This window comes from Orcinus orca, chromosome 14, assembly GCF_937001465.1.
Source record: "Orcinus orca chromosome 14, mOrcOrc1.1, whole genome shotgun sequence".
Taxonomy (NCBI): Eukaryota; Metazoa; Chordata; class Mammalia; order Artiodactyla; family Delphinidae; genus Orcinus; species Orcinus orca.
Window position 1 is genome coordinate 31406558 of NC_064572.1, and position 19358 is coordinate 31425915.

The following is a 19358-nucleotide window of genomic DNA, read 5'->3' on the forward strand; positions in this document are numbered from 1 at the left end:
TGAAATGAAATTGTGAAAAGTCAATCTAATTTAAATTTATTCAAAATTTAAAATTAAAATTTCCTATTTTTTTGCCTTAAAAATTTGACTAATTACAACACCAAACATGACTGAGAAGACATCAGATCTGTTGCTTCCTGTTTTAATACAACAATGACCCTTGGAGGGCTGTCAAAAGTGACTACAATAAAACATAAATTAAGGCTTTACATATCACATTTTCTGCTTTCCAACCACAAGGGAAAGAAATCTAGACTTTCAGTTATTGGGTATAGTCTATAACATTCACATCACTTTCTTCTATTTAATCTGTAATGGGCTTTCAAAAAGTTAACCCAGTATTTACACAAATACTTACTCCAAAAAAACTTAAGATTTTTTTTTAAATATAAAATATTCAATGAGCCAGATTACAGGAATGCTTTACGTATAATTCTTTTTATTTTCATGCAAAATAAAGGCACACTTAATAACACCCTTTCAATTTTGACTTACAGGATTTAAATTCCACCCCTTATAACAATGACTTAATATCTAACGTTACATTCATGTTGAGAATGCACAAAGTACAGCAACAATGCAGCAAACCTCAAAACAAGGTGCTACAAAGTTGCTTCTACATCAAGACAGACAAGTGTCTGATAGAGTAATTTAACTTAACATACTTTTACAGACATACAGCTAACCTAAAGAGAGACAGACAGATTTAGGAAAGCAGCTACATCTGCAGAGGAAGGAAACAGCGTGTTACAGACAGTCAATTATACATAGAACATTTGACAAACACCACAGAAAACAAACTTTGGCATCATTTACCAGGGTACAAAACCTTGCACAAATGTTTTGGCAAGTGAAGTGCATAAGTAATGTTCTGGGGCTCAAGCAGATTGTTAATTCTAAAATTAACATCTGAAAATGTAAGCACAGTCTAATACAATTACATAAATTAGAAAGATAAAAAAATAAGAAACTTGGAATTACATTTCCATTTAAGTAATATGGATATCCTTGATTCACATTCTGAAACTGAAGCTTTAAAAAGAAAATGGTGCATTAGACAAACGAATAAATATTTCAGACATTATGATATGAGTTATTCCCATATCATTTCATGAAAAGCTGAGAGACCGATCATTATTTTCAATTGAAAGGAATACCCATTTTATCATTTTCTGGCCTGGTCAGGTTATTAATCAGACACTACCTATCATATAGTATTCTGCTTGTATCAGCTGCTGAGACAAGAACTAAAAAGCAGAAAGAATTCCCTGCATGCATTATGTGTATTGTTAGCAAAAGAGTGAGGTGTGCCCCAGTCCATGTGAGGCACAGCAAGTTGCATAACATCATTACCACTTTGCAGGGTCTGCCGTCCTCCAGCTAACACTCCACTAGGCAACATCCCTGTGGGAGTCAGGCCCTTGAGTGTCAGCACACTTTCACTCTCCTCCCTATAGCAGAGAGATATAACAAAGATCAGAGACTTCCAACAAGTACTTAGGTTAAAAGAGGAGATGGGGCCCAGATGTAGGCCATGTATGTAACTTATGACATTCATTGCTATTACCATATTTTCCTCAATTCCAAGATATACATTTTTCCACGTTCTAAATGTTTCAGATATGAGGGTATGCCGTACAACTGAGACACATATTGTTCTTCCTGAAAAGCTTTATTAAATATGTGGTGAGATTCATCACCAATGGGTATCATAATATTGATAAAATATGGTATTTCATGTCTGATATAAGCAGTTTTGCAAACAAATTTTTAAGGACTAACCCATTCATGTGCACCCTTAAACCTGGTCTTCCTGAATTAACCCCAGGAAGACAATTTGTGACTCCAGCAAAAAGGACTTCCTTTATAGATGAGCAAGTTCATCAGGAACACTCTAAAATGTGCCCCCTCCTCCTTATTATGCTCTAATTTTAAGGTGTAGATCTAATACTTTCATCACAGAAGGACAAGAGATGCCAAAGGTGAACAATAATAATCACAAGGGTCAAAAATACTAGTTTCAAAGGGACCTGTGTTCCCCTCTTCAACATGTAAGTATACAACTTCTTTATAGAAAGAATGCTACTATATTGCTTTTAGATATCAAACAGGACACCGCTTATAATAAAGTATAATAAAAGTGATTTCTGTAAAACAAATCATTGGGAAAATATATCATTACCTGAGAACAGAGAAGACCCTTGCCATCTTGCCAATTGCTCGAATTTTGTTTCTTATGATTTCTTTCCGGGCTGCAGCTGAACCTACTTTCAATGGAATAAATAGAAAGAAAGACTCAAGTTTAGGGCATCCATACTTGTACCATTCTATTAGCCTGCTTCACTCTCATCTGAACCAACACCAAGCCCCTCGCCACCAGCTCACATGGAAGAAACTAGATGAACTCATGCCAAAAAGCTTCTCTTTCAATGTTTAGCTCAGCACTGATCTAATACTGGGATCTGACACAGATACAACTGAAAAGTAATCAGCCAACTTTATCACTCTCACACTACTGACTAACCAGTAAAACAGCAATGGGAAAGAAACTAGAGTCCAACCTGTATCACAAACCAGAGGACAAAAAAATGGTAACAATTCTACAGTCATTGTTTAATTCTCATGAGAGCCTATGGCATGCAGACTAACAGACTAGAACTGGTCATAACCTTTAGACTTCTGTTTGATTATCATAAAAGCCTTTGACATGCAGGCTGGAAATATCCCATCATACTATGACAAAAGAAGCTTCCTTGCTCAAAGTTGGTCTGAAAACAGTGATATGAAGCGACTACTGGGCAGGTGTCCCAGAACGAGGGACCATAGCAGCATTTCAACAATGTACATCTCAACCTCATGGACTAAGTGTCCTCTAAGGTCATGCAAATATATACAAGCTTTTACATCCCTAGGTGAGTATGACACAAGGAGAGTGAGCAATGAGAAAAGACTCCCCAAAAAACATGGCTAAACAATCACTAATGCTTCATCTCCAAATGGTTAGCTGCACTGCCTATCACTGATACAGAAGAGAATATATCAAAATAACTGAATCTTTGCCTGAATAAAGACTCAGAGGTTGTTATCTTCCTTCCCTTGGCCTCCAGAAAGAACAACAACAATCTCAGTCCTGTTATCTCATATACAGCAACTAGAATCACTCTGGACCCAAGAGTGTGGTTCCTTAGAACTGTGCTTCAACATGATGAAAACAAACATATGGAAGCACCGTGGTTGAGGAGAAGGTTAAGGAAAGGCTAAAGACACTAGACCAAAAGGGGCCTTAGGTACACAGAGGTCTGAACAACCAAAAGTCTTTTGGGCTAGAGCATCTTATTTAAAATTCAAGCAGTCCACAAATACATATAATTAAAAACTAAGATGATGACTGGACCTTACTGCAAGGAAACAGAAAAAGAGATCCAATTTCAAAGATGAAAACAAAAGACATATTTTAGAGAAAATAGGCTCCACAACCATGTTTATGATGCTCTAAGTGTAATATTATGAGTGCTGAAGCTATAGCTTTTACAAATCCAAAACTGTGTAGGTCCATGGTACTACACAGGTATTTCTAAGATGCCAAAAAAATTACTTAAAATCTCAAAATCATAGAATATTGGAATCTGAAGACATTAGAGATACTGCAAAGTTCAATTTCCTCATTTTATAGACAAAGAAACTAACTTTACTAAGTGTCTTGTCCAAGGACATAGGGTAAGTCTGATTCTCTTCAAATAAATTAATATATTTTGTTTTAAAATTGACAGAATTTTTGAAATAGCCAGACTGGGGGAGAGGAGTACAGAGATGGGGGAGGATGGCTGTAATGAGATACATTCACATTTTCAGCCTTAATTTATATATCTATAAAACTGAATGATATGTAAACTATACTGATTTCAAATTAAAAATTCACTGGAATATAAAAACACTTTACAAATCAGGATTTTAAATCAGTCTACAAACACATCATGCATAATATTAAAGTAAATGTCCACAGTAAAATTACTTTGGGGAATCAGACAGACAATCAAACACCCCTAGTCATGCAGGGAAAAGTACAAAACATTACAAATAAGCAAAAGAATGAAATTTTAAAACAAGAGGAATGAAAAAGAGGGAAAAATATTTCCATGCACAGAAAGACAGATATCTTGGAATATGACTTCTAAAAACATCAAATTCTAACTTAGATAAAACTTAAACTAAATTTGCACAAGGCCCAAGAGGACTCTGCATAAGTATACTTAATGAATACACAAACTTACATGGACATGAGAATAACTTATGAAGTCATATTTCAAAACAATGTTACTCTGTCTGGTCTGTACCTTTTTTATTGCCATATATGAGCCGTTCTTCAGATGGAGAGTCCAGAAAAAAGGAAGTGAATGATGGAGAAAAGGTGGTTGAGACAAATAAAAAGATAGAGATTTAACTTGGCAGTGGTACTGAAGAATGAATGTAGAAAGAAAGGGAGAAAAATGAAGGTCCTCATATTTGAAATTTGAAAAATGTAGTACTGTAAGATCTGGCAAATAAAGGAGGGATGCCACTGGGTAGAGCTCTAAAGGAAAGATTTCTTAAAAGATATGTGTTCAGAAGAAATTATGGACAGAATGACTATAATATTTGATGAAAGTAGACAAATTAGGGACAGAAAAAAACACGTGAAAACACATAAGACTGATAAAAGACTGTGCTAACAACAATCGCACATTTATATTAATACCCTTAAGGAAATGTGTCACCCATGGAAGTATGTTAAGTGAAAGGTAATGACACAAATGAGATACAAACTCATGTGGTTCTTCAAGGACACCAACATCTGCAAAATCTGTAGCATACACAGAGAAATGTAGGTAACTTTATAAACTACCTCAGTGGAAAACCTTACCCACTCCCAATAAAGGAAAGGCTAAGCCTCCCACACTCCATAATAACAAGAGCACACAATTTCTTGAATCAGAATTGTGGAACTTTTGCACATACTCAGGATCAACAGTATGTGCTGTCTGTTCCCAGTCCAATCTGGGAGTTTTAGGGACATCTTTTTGCACAAATAGCAACAGATTGTTTCAAAGCAAGTAATAGCTCTTAGAGTAGGCAGCAGAGATGTCTCATTTGAGCTTTCCATTCTAATGCTGAGATACATGATTCCATTATAGGAAATGCAAAGTTTCAGTTTAGTAAAACTATAACACATATGGATTATGTATTTCCTTTACCAAACTCAAGACAAAAGATAAATAACTGAAAGAAACAGTATGCATTCTAAATATCATAGAAATCAGTGTTCAGAAATTCCCTTTAATGATTACATAACACCTCTAAAAGGAACACTATGTGCATTTACACATGCAATATGTTTATGCAAATTTTTGCCTTTAAAAATAAACCCACATGTACATTAAACAATACAGAATACCAAAGGCCATCACTTAAGAAGAAAGAGAGTCTTATTCCTTTAGCCAATTTCAGCCTTGAATATGCAAAATCTACTCTTTCCTTCCTCCCAGTGGGAAATGTCCAATCCTGTTCTTTCCCTTCCCCCACAGAAAAGCTAAACCCTTATTGTGTCTCCACAGCAATCCCCAACCCAACAAGTTTTCTTTCTAAGTCAGATTTCTTCCCAGGCCCAGTCCATAACATGGTTCCACTGCTGAGTAGGAAAAGGGGAAGGAGAGGAGAGAAGGTATGCTATCATGCTCAAAGGAAAGAAGAAAAGACAGGGTTAAGGGGAAGAAATAAGGGAATATGTGTAAGAAAGGGAAACAAATGTAGTTCTAGTAGCTCGTTTCCCTATCCCATCCTAGTATCTATCCTAAACTCCTCCCCTTTCCTCCATTCCTCAAGGTTCTTTCTCCCCCAAGCCACTCTCATTCCTTGATGCAAACTCCCATACCCATATTCAAAAAATTTTCTTGGGCTTCCCTGGTGGCGCAGTGGTCGAGAGTCCGTCTGCCGATGCAGGGGACACAGGTTCGTGCCCCGGTCCAGGAAGATCCCACATGCCGCGGAGAGGCTGGGCCCATGAGCCATGGCCACTGAGCCTGCGCGTCCGGAGCCTGTGCTCCGCAACGGGAGAGGCCACAACAGTGAGAGGTCCGCGTACCGCAAAAAAAAAAAAAAAAAAAAATTTCTTGGCGTCCCTGCTCTTAATACTTGGTAGTGTAAGGGTGAATAAATGTGGAGTAATTGCACCTGCCATGTTGGCAGTGAAGGGAGATCTATTTCTAGTATTCAAAGATGGAACTCAGTGTATTTTCCCGTAGAAACATTGTCATAATTTTTTAAATTACTTAAAGAGTGGGAAAGAATTTTCATCCTCTCTATTCCCTCAATCTATGGAAGAGAAGATTTTGAGAAGTTGGGTGACTTTCCCAAGATTACACAGCTAGTATAATGGTAGCACCAAGACACCTGAACCACTGATCCTTTTCACTAAACTACAGTGCCTCTTTAATGATCAAATTTGATTCATCTCTGGAGTGTAAGAATGATATAACAAGTTGATAAATAAGCATAATTTATCATTAATAGGAAAAATGTTGATAAGATACATAAAATCTCATTAGAAGGAATATAATAAAATTTTATATTTACTTCTGGTTGAATTCCCAAAAATGATTCAGTATCTATCTTCTTATAAATCATCAGTATCTAAACCAAGTACTATATTAGACTTAACAAGGAAACTTTTTTCCCTTTTTACTATGGAAAGAGGACTAAAGCATCACCTATCACTACTCCTATTTAACACTATTAACAATATTGATACAATTTTTTTTTTCTTTCCGGTATGCGGGCCTCTCTCACGTTGTGGCCTCTCCTGTTGCGGAGCACAGGCTCCGGACGCTCAGGCTCAGCAGCCATGGCTCACGGGCCCAGCCGCTCCGCGGCATGTGGGATCTTCCTGGACCGGGGCACGAACCCGTGTCCCCTGCATCAGCAGGCGGACTCTCGACCACTGCATCACCAGGGAAGCCCAGATACAAAATTTTTGAAGAAAAAGAAATAAAAGGTAAAAATGTAGAAAATAAACAATATCAGCCTTATGCAAATGACATATTTTTTAAAGTGAAGGAAAACAAAAATTACCGTAGGAAGTAATTCTGCTGATCCAACTTGTTGAACATAAGATAAACCCACAAACATATAATTCCTTTATACAGTCAGAAAATATAAGAGAGATACCAGTTGCAATAGTAATAAGAACATAAAACACTGAAATATTAATTTAACTTGGTAATAACAGATTTTTCCCAAAGAAAAACTATATAATTTTAAATAATTATATATTAAATATATTAAAAGGAGAAATTATAGTAAATGAACTAATTATATAGAGCAAGAGATTTTGATCTTAGTTTAGAAAATTAAATATTATTTTTTAAAAACTTCCTAGATTCAGATATAGATTTAATGTAACACCAATTAAAACCCCTACTAGATAGTTCACAGAATTTGACAAATTAACAGAAAACTCTATTGAAAAAATTAGTGGAACATGTACAAAAATGATTTCATTATATTATTGATCATTACATCAGTACCTATAACATTATGAAGTAGGAACTATTATCTTCATTTTGAAGATAAAAAAACTGAGGCTCAGAAAGGTTAAGTAACTTGCCCGAGGTCACATAGCCATTATGAGGAACTAGAATCTGAACCCAGAACTAGTCTTACAACAGTGATTGCAGAACATGGAAAATAAATATTTAGTTAAAACTATTTAAAAATTTTATGGAAAAGACAGATATGATGAAATATGTTAGAACTAAAAGCGTCTACAAAATATCATAGAGAATTAAAATAAGGAAAAATTAATATTATTCATTAAATCTTATTATCCAAACAAAAAAAGAACTGATATAATTTATTTCAATGAACAAAACTATAAACCAGAGTAAAAGCACATCCCTGCCTGCCACCAACAGATGGCACTAGCAGACACTTGTATATAGTCACTTTGTGCTTTCAACAAATGGACTTAAAATTGTGGTTAAGAATCAAACCTGTTGGTAAGTAGAGAAATTTCTAAACAGTTTTTACTCAGATTTTACTTGTTAAATGGTCACTTGATAGGGACAGTTTACATAGTTGGGAAAGCAGATAGTAATTTCTCCCTTAGCATCATGAGAATTCAAAGAAATGTAAATTAAACCAACTGTAATTTATAGCCACCAAGCAAAATAAGTAAAAACAACCAAAACCCAATTAGGTGGGCCTGTGAAGAAATACAGGTCTATAGATTCATTGCTAGAAACACTTCATATTGGTCCAATTTTTATGCAAAGTAATCTGGCAGTTCATAGCTAAAATAATGAAGCTAAAACTCTTCATTCTCTTTAACTCTGTAATTCTCTTCAAGAAATTTATTCCAAGAAGGAAAATTAAAACTATTGTATGAATGTTTATTGCATGCTATTCATAATAAAGATAATTTAAAGCAACCCAAATGCCAAACAATATAATACTAACTACAAAGATTATGGTATATTGATATACTTAGAAATATGTAGGTATCGAATTTTACCAATATGTAGACCATGTTTAATACATGGAAACATTTATATGCGAATTAAAACTATGAAAAGTATGCTGCAACAAAGATGTGAGGGGCATATGGAAGGGAATAAAGAGTTTTCAGCTTACAAACTGTTTATGTTTTTGTTCATTCAGTTAATTAATATAAATATTTAAATTTAAGTTCTAAATAAAAACTTCAGAACATAAAAATAAAAGTAATTTTGTTTCTATTGTATTAGTTTATACTATAAATGTGCATTAGGTACATAGGCTGGTTGGCTTACATAAGAACTAACAACCATGTATAACTTTGTATGGAAAAAATGCTTGCTGAATTTTAAACTAAACTAACAAGTGGTCTCTTAGAACATAACCACTCATAAATTGAGAACAGCTTACTTTGAGTTTTCAAAGGAAGAAGTGACAACGGCATTGGGTATTCAGGTATGTTTCTGATGCACTAAGAATACAGTACCAAGGGAAAAAAAGCCTTTTTATCCTCCCTTCTCTAAGTAGTGTCCATATTCATGAAGAACCACATTCTATTAGCACTTCAATTTTCCTTTCCTTCTGTTCTTTCTTCCAGATTTCCCCTTTCCCTAAATTCATTTTCTTCCCCATACCAACAGAAAAAAAAAATTACTAAAATGATTTTAAAATCTTAAAATAAATAATATCTGAAAAACTGACTTGTCACTTATCAAATAGCATAGCCATTTGAGAGCAATGACTATATTTTACAAGAGTATATTAAAGCTGGGCAGTTAAAAGATTCTATTTCACAATAAAAAACAGTAAAATGAATAGTCATACCATCAAACTGGTCTTCTCCTTCAGTCATAAGTTCATCATCAGAGCAAATACTCAGAACATTTACCAACATTTCTGTCACTATTAAAAAAAAAAGTTACACATTAGTTTATCATATTCAACTATCTATATGTATACAGGGCAACTATTTATACAAATGATCCAAGAAGACGAACATATTCTGATAGCAGAAATGATGGAATTAAAAGCTATGAGGGCTTTTAAAATGAAAGAAATTAAGTGGCTAACGAGCCTGAGAGATTCTTTATGGAATAAGTTTTCAGGTCTCTCAGGAAAAAAAAAAAAAAAAAATGAAGCCCCCACAGGGCTAAGAACAGGGATGAATAACATCTAAATACATACATTTAAATTCTTCATTTATGGATACAGCATTAAGGAGTAAGAAAGGGACCTCTCTGGTGGTCCAGCGGTTAAGACTCCGTGCTCCCAATGCAGGGGGCCTGGGTTAGATCCCCAGTCAGGGAACTAGATCCCGCATGCTGCAACTAAGACCCGGCACGGCCAAGTAAATAAATACATATTTAAAAAAAAAAAAAAAGGAGTAAGAAAAAACCATGGCACAGTTCCACTGTTTCAAAACGTTTCAGGATTCAATCTTTTAAAAACTGGCTCCAGCAATTCCCCTGAAACTTAATTCCTAAGACTACTAATGACTATCTAACAACTGGAACCCATGGTTCTTTCTTAGGTTTAATTCTCCTTCACCGTTCTATATATTTTTTTGCCTTCTCTTTTCCCTTGGTTTCCAGGATTCTACTCTTCTGTTTTTTCTACCTTTCAGACTATTTTTCCCATAAATTTGGACATTCTCAAGATTCTCTCTGCAGTCCTGTTGTTTTTATATGTTCAATCTCTTGGTGATTCCATCCATTATTATATATTTTCAACTACCACCTTTTGAAGATGATTCCAAACTCTTTATTGCCAGTCTCGACCTCTCCTTCAATCTCTAGATTTCCCTGCTGGTTTTACTGCCAACTGTCTCAGACTATTTGTATATCGTCTGTTTCCCCTACTAAAATGAAAGCTTCATGAGTGCAGGGTGCTGTTCTGTTTACTACTGCATCCCCAGAGCCTGGTACTATGCCAGGCACATGAGAGGCATACAGTAAATATTTGACAAATGAGTAAATAAAAAAATTAAAGGTATAAGCAAATTTCAATTAATCATAAAAACGCCTATTGAATATTAGCCCCTGGATGTCCTGATGGCACCTTGAAATGAACACATTCAAACAAAATTCAATACTGCCCCTATTATTTCCCCTATAGTATATTAATAGCACACCACATGTCAGGCACTGTGCTCAAGTTCTGGGATTCAGATATAAAAGGTCCAGTCTCTACCCTGTAAAAGCTTACTAACTACTAAGGATAAATAGTTATATATATACATATTACATCACAAAAAAGTGATGAGCACTATGCTGAAAGTACGCAGAGTTATGCACAAGATCTGCTGAAGAAAAGAAGGCTTTTGGGACTTCCCTGGTGGAGCAGCAGTTAAGAATCCGCCTGCCAATGCAGGGGACACAATTTTGATCCCTGGTCCAGGAAGATCCCACATGTCACAGAGCAATTAAGCCTGTGTGCCACAACTACTGAGCCTGCACTCTAGAGCCCGCAAGCCACAACTACTGAGCCCGCATGCCATGACTACTGAAGCTCACGCACCTAGAGCCCGTGCTGTGCAACAAGAGAAACCACCACAATGAGAAGCCCGCACACCGCAACGAAGAGTAGCCCTCGCTCACTGCAACCAGAGAAAGCCCACGTGCAGCAAAGAAGACCCAACGCAGCCAAAAATAAATAAATAAATTTATTTAAAAAAAAGAAAAGAAGGCTTTTGGTAGAGGAATCATGAAGCAGAAATTTGCCAGGTGGAGAGGGTAGATAAAGCACTCTAAACAGAAGTTAGAAAAACTATGAAGAAGTCATATAGATCAGTGGAATAAAATTGAGTCCAGAAATAAAACCTCACATTTAAGGTCAACTGATTTTCTACAAGGGTGCCAAAACAATTCACTGGGGAAAGAATAGTCTTTTCAACAAATGGTGCTAGGACAACTGGATATCCACATACAAAAGAATGAAGTTGGACCCCCACTTCACACCACACACACACACACACACACACACACACACACACATTAAGTCAAAAAGGATCAAAGACCTAAAAGTAAGAGCTAAAACTATAAAGTTTTTAGAAGAAGACACAGGAGTAAATCTTCATGAGCTTGGCAATGGTTTCTTAAATGTGACACCAAAGCACAAGCAACAAAAGAAAAAATAAAGAGGACTTCATCAAAATTAAAAACTCTTGTGCTTCAAAGAATATCACCAAGAAAGTGAAAAGACAATGTCACAGAACAGGAGAAAACATTTGCAAATCGTGTATCTGATAAGGGACTTGCCTCTATAATATACAAATAACTCTTACAACTCAATAGTAAAAAGACAAATAATCCTTTTAAAAATGAATCCATTTAGAAATAAACATTTCTTCAAATAAGATATGCAAATGTCGAATAAGCATATAAAAATATACTCAACATCATTATTCATTAGGGAAATGAGATACAATTTCATATCCAATATGATGGCTATAATAAAAAAAGATACATAATAACAAGTGTTGGCGAGGATATGGAAAAACTGGAAACATTATACACTGCTGGTAGGATTGTAAAATGGTATAGCTCCTTTGGAAAACAGTTTGACAGATCCTCAAAAGGTTAAACACAGAGTTATATGACCCAGCAATGCTTACTCCCAGTTACATACCTAAGAAAAATGAAACCATATTGTACAGGAATGTTCATCGCAGCATTATTCATAGTAGTCAAAAAGTGGAAACAACCAAATGTCCATGAGCTGATGAACGGATAAATAAAATGTATATCCACACAATAGAATATTATTTGATCATAAAAAGGAATAAAGTACTGATTCATGCTACAACATGGATAAACCTTGAAAACATTATGGAAAGAAGCCAGTCACAAAAGACTACATATTGCATGATTCCATTTACATGAAATACCCAGAATAGGAAAATCTATGGAAATAGTGAGTAGATTAGTGGTTGCACAGGGCTGGAAAGAAGATGTGGGGGGAACTGGGGAGTGAATGCTAATGGACACAAGGTTTCTTTGGGAGGATGGTGAAAATGTTTCAAAACTGATTGTGGTGACAGATGCACATCTCTGAATATACTAAAAACCACTGAATTACACAGTTTAAATAGGTTAAGTGTATGGTATTTGAATTATACCTCACTAAAGCTGTTATGAAAAAATAAAGAAAAAGTAAGAAGGCATGAAACTTAAACAGCATATAGTACATTAAGGAAGTTGGCTGGGCTGTTTCATACCTGGAACATAGAGAACGTGAAAGAAAAAGACAAAAAGTGAGGCTGAAGAGAAAGTAGGGAAGGTCCACATGTGACAGGCTAAGGTTTATCCTGAAAGTTACCAGAGTCATTTATGGATACTAAATAGTAGCTTTTAAGTGTGTAGTGCTTTCCATCTAGAAGCTTAGCTGTGAAGGAAAGGCAAGAGAATCATAGCACAGTAGTAGTCAATGAAAGATATCAGAAAAAGGAAATGTTATTTATTTTTTATTTAAAGATCATATACATTTGAACAATTTACAAAAGAGCTTAGAAGAGAGAGTTTGAAGATATAGAAGATGTAAATAATACAGTAACTTTCCTGAAAAAGCAGAAGGGTAATGAAATATAAGGACAAGTTAGAAAGGCTAGCCCTGGATAGAAGGGTCACATCTTCAGCAGGATAAGAATTCAAGATGAGTGCAGTTTATTAGGAATTCCCTGGTAGTCCATTGGTTAGGACTCCACACTTTCACTGTCAAGGGTCCGGGTTCAATCCCTGGTTGGGGAACTAAGATCCCTGCAAGCGGTGTGGCATGGACAAAAAAAAAAAGACTGCAATTTATAAAGCAGGGGAACAGTCAGTACAGAAAGCTCCCATTAATGGTACGTGTTCTCTCTGAGAGTAACGGAAGTGGCTAGAAAAAGAAAATGTTTAAGTAAAAAAGATAAAATTTTAGAATATATCCTAACGGAAATGAGTGAGGAAGCAGACTAGTGATATAAAGGATGTTTGGGTACTACTGAGAGCCTAGCTAATGCTAGAAATCAAAGGGTGGTACCAAATCATAAGGCTGTATAAATATCTCCAACAGTGCTTTATATGTTGACTGTAAGAATGGAAAAAATGGATAGTTAGACTTTACTGGGGCTAACATTTATAGAACAAAGTAGAAAAACGAGAGAAAGGAGTTTGGAGGTGTGTTAAGAAGAAAGAGAGGCAAGGGGGGATCTGACTAAAAAAGAAAACACGTTCAAAGGCCTAGCAATCCCAATGAAGATGAAGAGAAGCTATAACTGAAGTAAGCGGTTGCTAGAATAACAGAAGTTTCATCAGAGTGTGTTAATAGCACTATCATTACCAGACTCAACACATCCAAGCCATTTTCAACCATTCCCTCCTCTTAAACATGCAATCTTGTTAAGTCTCACTGATTCTTTTACAGTTCTTGCAGTTCTCCCATGCTCTCCATTCCTAATGCTAACAGGGTTTCATTATGTTTCCATTTTGACTCCTGATGAAGCTTCACAACAGGTCTCCCAATCTCTAGTCTTCCTTGCAGTTCACTTCACCAGAGTAATTTTTCTAAATGACTATCATGATTATATTCTGTTGCAGTTGCTTCTCACCATTTATCAAAGTTCCAGATTCTCTGTTTAAGTGATTAAGATCCTCCTGATCTAACCCTGACTTAACTTTTCATTCTTTTTCTACTACTGTCCTTCATACATCTTACTTGCTAATCTAATTGAACCCCTCAACATTTGTCAGTGATGTTATGCTTTCTTCCTTTCAGACTCAGGATTGGGAAGTTCTCTCACCTAGAATTCTCTTGCCCAGATCTACCAGCACAATTCCACCATTCTTTAAGCCCCAGTTCAAATGCTACTTTAATCCCTCTGACAGATATAATCTCCTCTCTCTTGTTAATTCCTATAAAACTATGCTTGTCTTGGAGCGCTTACCATATTACATTTTATCATTACTTATGTATCTTTAGTCCCCTATTAATCTGCAGAGACCCAATATCTTACTTGTATTTGTGTATCCTTAGTACCTTGAATAAAACAGACTTTCCAAAAAAATCTAGCAAATGAACAAATCCTACATGTATGACCTTCTACAGAAGATCACACTATGCTGGACTCTCTGAAACAGAGGTTCTTAAATTGGGGCCAATAAGCCTGAGTGGGGTTACCAATCCACTTCAGATCTGTAAACATCCTCAAAATGTTACATACGTACAGATGGTACATATATTTCGTACATGAAATTTTCTGGAGGAAAAGTCTGTAACTTTCACGAGATTCTCAAAAGGGTTTTGTATTAAGAAATTAATAAATGTATTTGTGTACTTTAATTTTTTAAGAGTCCTTATCTTTGAGATTCATTCTAAAATATTTATAGATACAAAAAATAACAGCTGAGATTTGATTCAAAATAATTGAGGTGTGGCATGGGAAGTAGTGGATGGCGATATAAATGACACAGTATTGGCCATGATTTGATAACTGTCGAAGCTGAGTAATTAGTACATAGGAATTCATCATATTATTCGCTCTACCTTTGTATCGTGCTGGAAATTTTACAACTAACATTTTTTAAAAACAAAATAAAAAGCCCCCAAAAGGCTAAAAAACACTACTTTCATCTAACTTTGGGATTAAACCAGCCTCCAAGGAAGCCTCTGGCTTAGTTAGGTTAGTTGCTTCCCAGGGACTAGATCAGAGTCAAACTGGCTTTTTCGATGCGGAATCAAATGAAGTGCCATTTGCTGCTTTTCACACCAAAAGAACATTTTCATTAGAATGAAGAAGTAGTTAGGCTATTTAAACAGCTAACATGTATTAAAATGGAAAACTAGGCAAAGAGTTTGAGAAAATTTTCTTACTGTGCTCAACATTGGTTAGGATTCTATTTGCATATAATGTTCAAATCTGAGATTCCCATTTTTAGAAAGATATGAATAATTTAGAGAAGATCCACAGAAAAACAACAAAAATGGTCAAAGGGTTTGAATACGTCCTCACAATAGCTAAGATGATTTAGAGTGGCAAAAAAGAACAGACGATCACTTAGTAGCAGACTTCAAATGTAGGATCACTGAATTCCACTGTTCTTCACTTATGAGAGAGCCACAGAAACTAGATTAAATTTTCTCATTTCTCAAAAGGAGTTAGACGACATGGTTGTTAAGTATACTATGAGATCTAAAATTCTATGATGTCCTGGTTTTTGATAGGTGCATTCGTTGAGAAAACCTATTATCTTCTCTCTCCTTGTTTGAATACTCATAGCATAAACATTTAGATTAGATATAATGAAATATTTCCTTTTTTGTGGAGGCATAAGAAAATCAAATTAGAAATATCCATTCTCCTCCTACCTTATCTTCCCTGCTCTCCCCACCCCCCACCCCACTCATTCTTCATTAAAATATTTGTGTTGCAGTCTAGCCTGGAGGCAGGAGAATGAGTAAGATGAATTCTTAAATTTCCTTTAGCCTGATGATGCTATCATTGAACTATTTCTCATATACCAAAGATAGAAGGTTATAAGTGTAATGCATCCCTTGCACCTAAGCCCTTTACTGGCCCCCTTCTCAAATGCTAAAGTGGGTAATTCTATCCCCATATTAATGTTGACCTACGGAATAACTGACAAAGACCAAAGGCAATCTGCAAAAAAACTGTTTAACATACACAGTTTAAGTATTAACTCTGAAATGCAGAACGAAAAATTGCCTTGGCAGAAGTAACATATCTCAGACAGAAAGGAACATTTTGTAACACAGAAGAGGTGAGAAAAAATAGAGAGGGATATAGAACAAAATGTTTTACAATCATGTCTGTACTCTAATATTCTTATATTCCACGTATGGAAACTGAGGTATTGCTTTGTGGGAAAATTAACACTAAAATGGAAAAAGAAGAATGTGATAAGGTAAGGAAATCTTAGGAACTCTAAAGAACTAGAATAAAATACAAAAACAAAATCTCTTAAATAGCATTTATTTTTTTTAAAAAGCCTATTAAATACATAGTAATAGGAATCTCTAAATTATCAGAAAAGCATTACCACTAAAATTGTATACATATTTTTTTACATAAGAGAAGAAATATCAGGTCAGAATCTGAATTTCTCTTTATCATTTTTGAGAGTACAGAACTGCTACAAAATGACTAATATTGCCTCAAATGAGGGCAATTAAATTCTCCCATGAATTGCCATGACATCCCCAAAAGTGGTGTTAAAATATGTAAAAGTGTCCATTCCAAAGCAAAGCTATTCCTCTATTCCTTCATAAAATATTTAAGCTAAAGAAAAAAAGAAAGAAAACCCAACAGCTGAAGACAACATCAGGCTATTTATAAGTCTTCTCCCAGTCCTCCAGACACCCTCAGATGGGGGCTGTAAACAGCTAACTAAAATATCTTTGAGGCTCTCATATCCACACCCACTGACACAAGTAGAGCTGTAGCCACAGTGAAATTAGCCTTCAGCTTCCTTTAGCAAGTAGTATATGCCTGCAATAGTACACTGGAGCAAATATAACAGTAATAAAACAATTTTTTAAAATAAAAATCATACCTTTTTCTCCAACAAATGGTAAAGACCATGTGAAGACATCCATAAAATTGGGCAACCAGTAAGGATGTGGAGAACAGTTAAATTGTCGAATATTCATCACATTATTTTCATACTTTAATACAGCAGCTGCAAGATAAGTCTGAATGTCAATGTAACAATTTGCCTTTAGCTCTAAAAGTCTAAAAACACATATAAGCAGAAAAATATCTTTTTAAGGGGGTGGGGAATCAAGGGGTGAGTAGAATGAGGGCTAGTGGCGGGAGGTAGAAATTTTTAGTAGTAACACACTTTTGCTTTTAACACACTCTTATGTAGAGCATAGTCAGATCTTCACTTGTCATTATTAATGAAATTCCCAGTCTTTCTCGAATGTTTATTTTACTTTATAATCCAATGATAAACATGCACTTTTACTAAATCCAAAATTGTGAAAACTCAGTTTTTAGAGGAAACACAGAATGACAATGAGCAATTTTCTAGGTTTAAAATTTCATACAAGTTGGAAGAATTTAAGAGGGTGTTTTTAGTTGCAGGCAACCTGAAAAGGACAGCTAAATGGAAATAAAGCAAGAAAAAAAAAAAAAAAAGAAAAAAATTTGGAACATTTTATTTATGAATGTAGGAATGTACTTATTTCATGTATTATAAGAAATCAAATGAAACTACTACAAAAAATATTTTACTTCATATAGAAAAAAATTCCATTAAAATACCGAAAGAGAAAATATTATACAGGTAACATACTCTTCTCAATTTCAGGTATCTTTTTAATGTTTCATAAGTTGATATAAACAATACCTTAAATTAATCTGACATAGATTTCAGTCACTAGTTATATTATTTTATGGGACACTGGACTAGATGGGCTAGATTCTAATCTAAGCTACAGCATATACTAGCTGTGCAATAGTTAGCAAATTAACTAATCTGTTTCTCATTTATAAAATAAGACTAATATGTTCACCCTGCCTACCTCAGAAGTTTAAGGTCAGAGAATGTATTTCACATGAAAGTACATAAAAGTATAAAATGCTTTGTAGATACTATAATAATTATGTGGTTACTTTTCTTTTTTCATTTTAATGTAAAGCACTGAAATGTAGATGTTAAATTCCAAGATTTGGGATTCTAGCTCATATAGAGTCAAAAGTAATATGTTTGTTTCCCTTATGAAATTCCCATGAAATAAACATATTTTAAATTTAGCCTCAGAAATTAAGGGCTGATACAAAGCATTCGGCTTTAAAAAAGAGAGAGAAAGAATCTAGAAAATTGCCTTACAGATGGAATGAAACATTACAAACATATCCCATACCATGTAAGCACTCAAGTCATTAACACTATGTACAGAATCAGAACTACCAAGAGACATTTGATTCTGACAAGACAGATTCAATGGTTTGAGTTTCTTTTCTGAGTACTAAGAAAACTGATCCCTTAACCTCCTGAGTTAAACTGACAAAGGACAACCAGTAAGTCAGTAGTCAACAGAGCACTGAACACTATCTCCTTTAGTACTGACAAGGGGAGGTTACAGGTAGAAAGTTAAATGTAACAAATCAATTCTGAGGATGGCATCCAAACTTAGATATGTTCCTCTTCAAAAATGAAGCCATGCTTCATTAGGTATCTTTATAGAAGCGTCAAAATTTATAAACCAAAATACAATTTAAAAGACTATTTTAGCACTGGCATAATCCTTGGAGGCTACAATGATACTAGCTTCTAAAGATTACCAACTCAGTTAATGTCAATGGTATGGTTGTTTTGGTAATTAATACAGTATGGAGTTCTTGTAGCATACTCTGTATCCAAGTTATTATACAGCTTGCTACTGTCTGATCTCTGGCAAATGTTTTAATCTTTTAACTATGATCTATACTCTTCCAAAAACTCTTATTCCACTCCTCTTTTGAACTCACACCACAACCCATATTTAGCAACGACCTCATTATTTCTCTAAACGTACTTTTAAAAGTCTTTAACCTTCTGTTCTTTCCTCCTGGTACAACCACTCCAGTGTGACCCTGGAAACTATGGCATAGTCAACTGAATTCCAGACATGTCAAGACAGAATAGAAGCTGGCTTCTTAATTTCCTCTTCTGAAAATGTGAACTACGTAAACATACTCAAGCTCATCTTTAGTGTCCCTGGCACACACTTAACTAGATTAAGATCCTTTGGTATTATCTCTCAATAAACTGTGTTCAAAGTTAAAGTAAACCCAGTTATTACAGACAGAGCAAATTTGGAGGGAAGAAGGGGGAACAGGAACCACTAGAAAG

The 19358-nt window shown here is 35.1% G+C and overlaps 1 protein-coding gene across 13 annotated transcripts in view; it reads right to left on the reverse strand.

Moving 5' to 3' along the window:
- Positions 1-19358, reverse strand: part of PPP3CB (protein phosphatase 3 catalytic subunit beta) — a 49905-nt gene that overhangs the window by 6509 nt on the left and 24038 nt on the right. For 3 of the 13 annotated variants that reach the window (XM_049697296.1, XM_049697294.1, XM_049697299.1), the window contains exons 9-14: positions 17073-17198; positions 9352-9429; positions 4335-4361; positions 2183-2267; positions 1354-1451; positions 982-1032 (exon numbers count right to left, since the gene is read on the reverse strand). In XM_049697296.1, coding sequence (XP_049553253.1) covers positions 982-1032; positions 1354-1451; positions 2183-2267; positions 4335-4361; positions 9352-9429; positions 17073-17198 — 465 coding nt within the window. Of the gene's footprint in view, positions 1-981; positions 1033-1353; positions 1452-1545; positions 1663-2182; positions 2268-4334; positions 4362-9351; positions 9430-17072; positions 17199-19358 lie in introns of those variants that run through there. The other 10 variants (XM_033434113.2, XM_033434110.2, XM_012534206.3 and 7 more) reach the window with 7 other exon arrangements.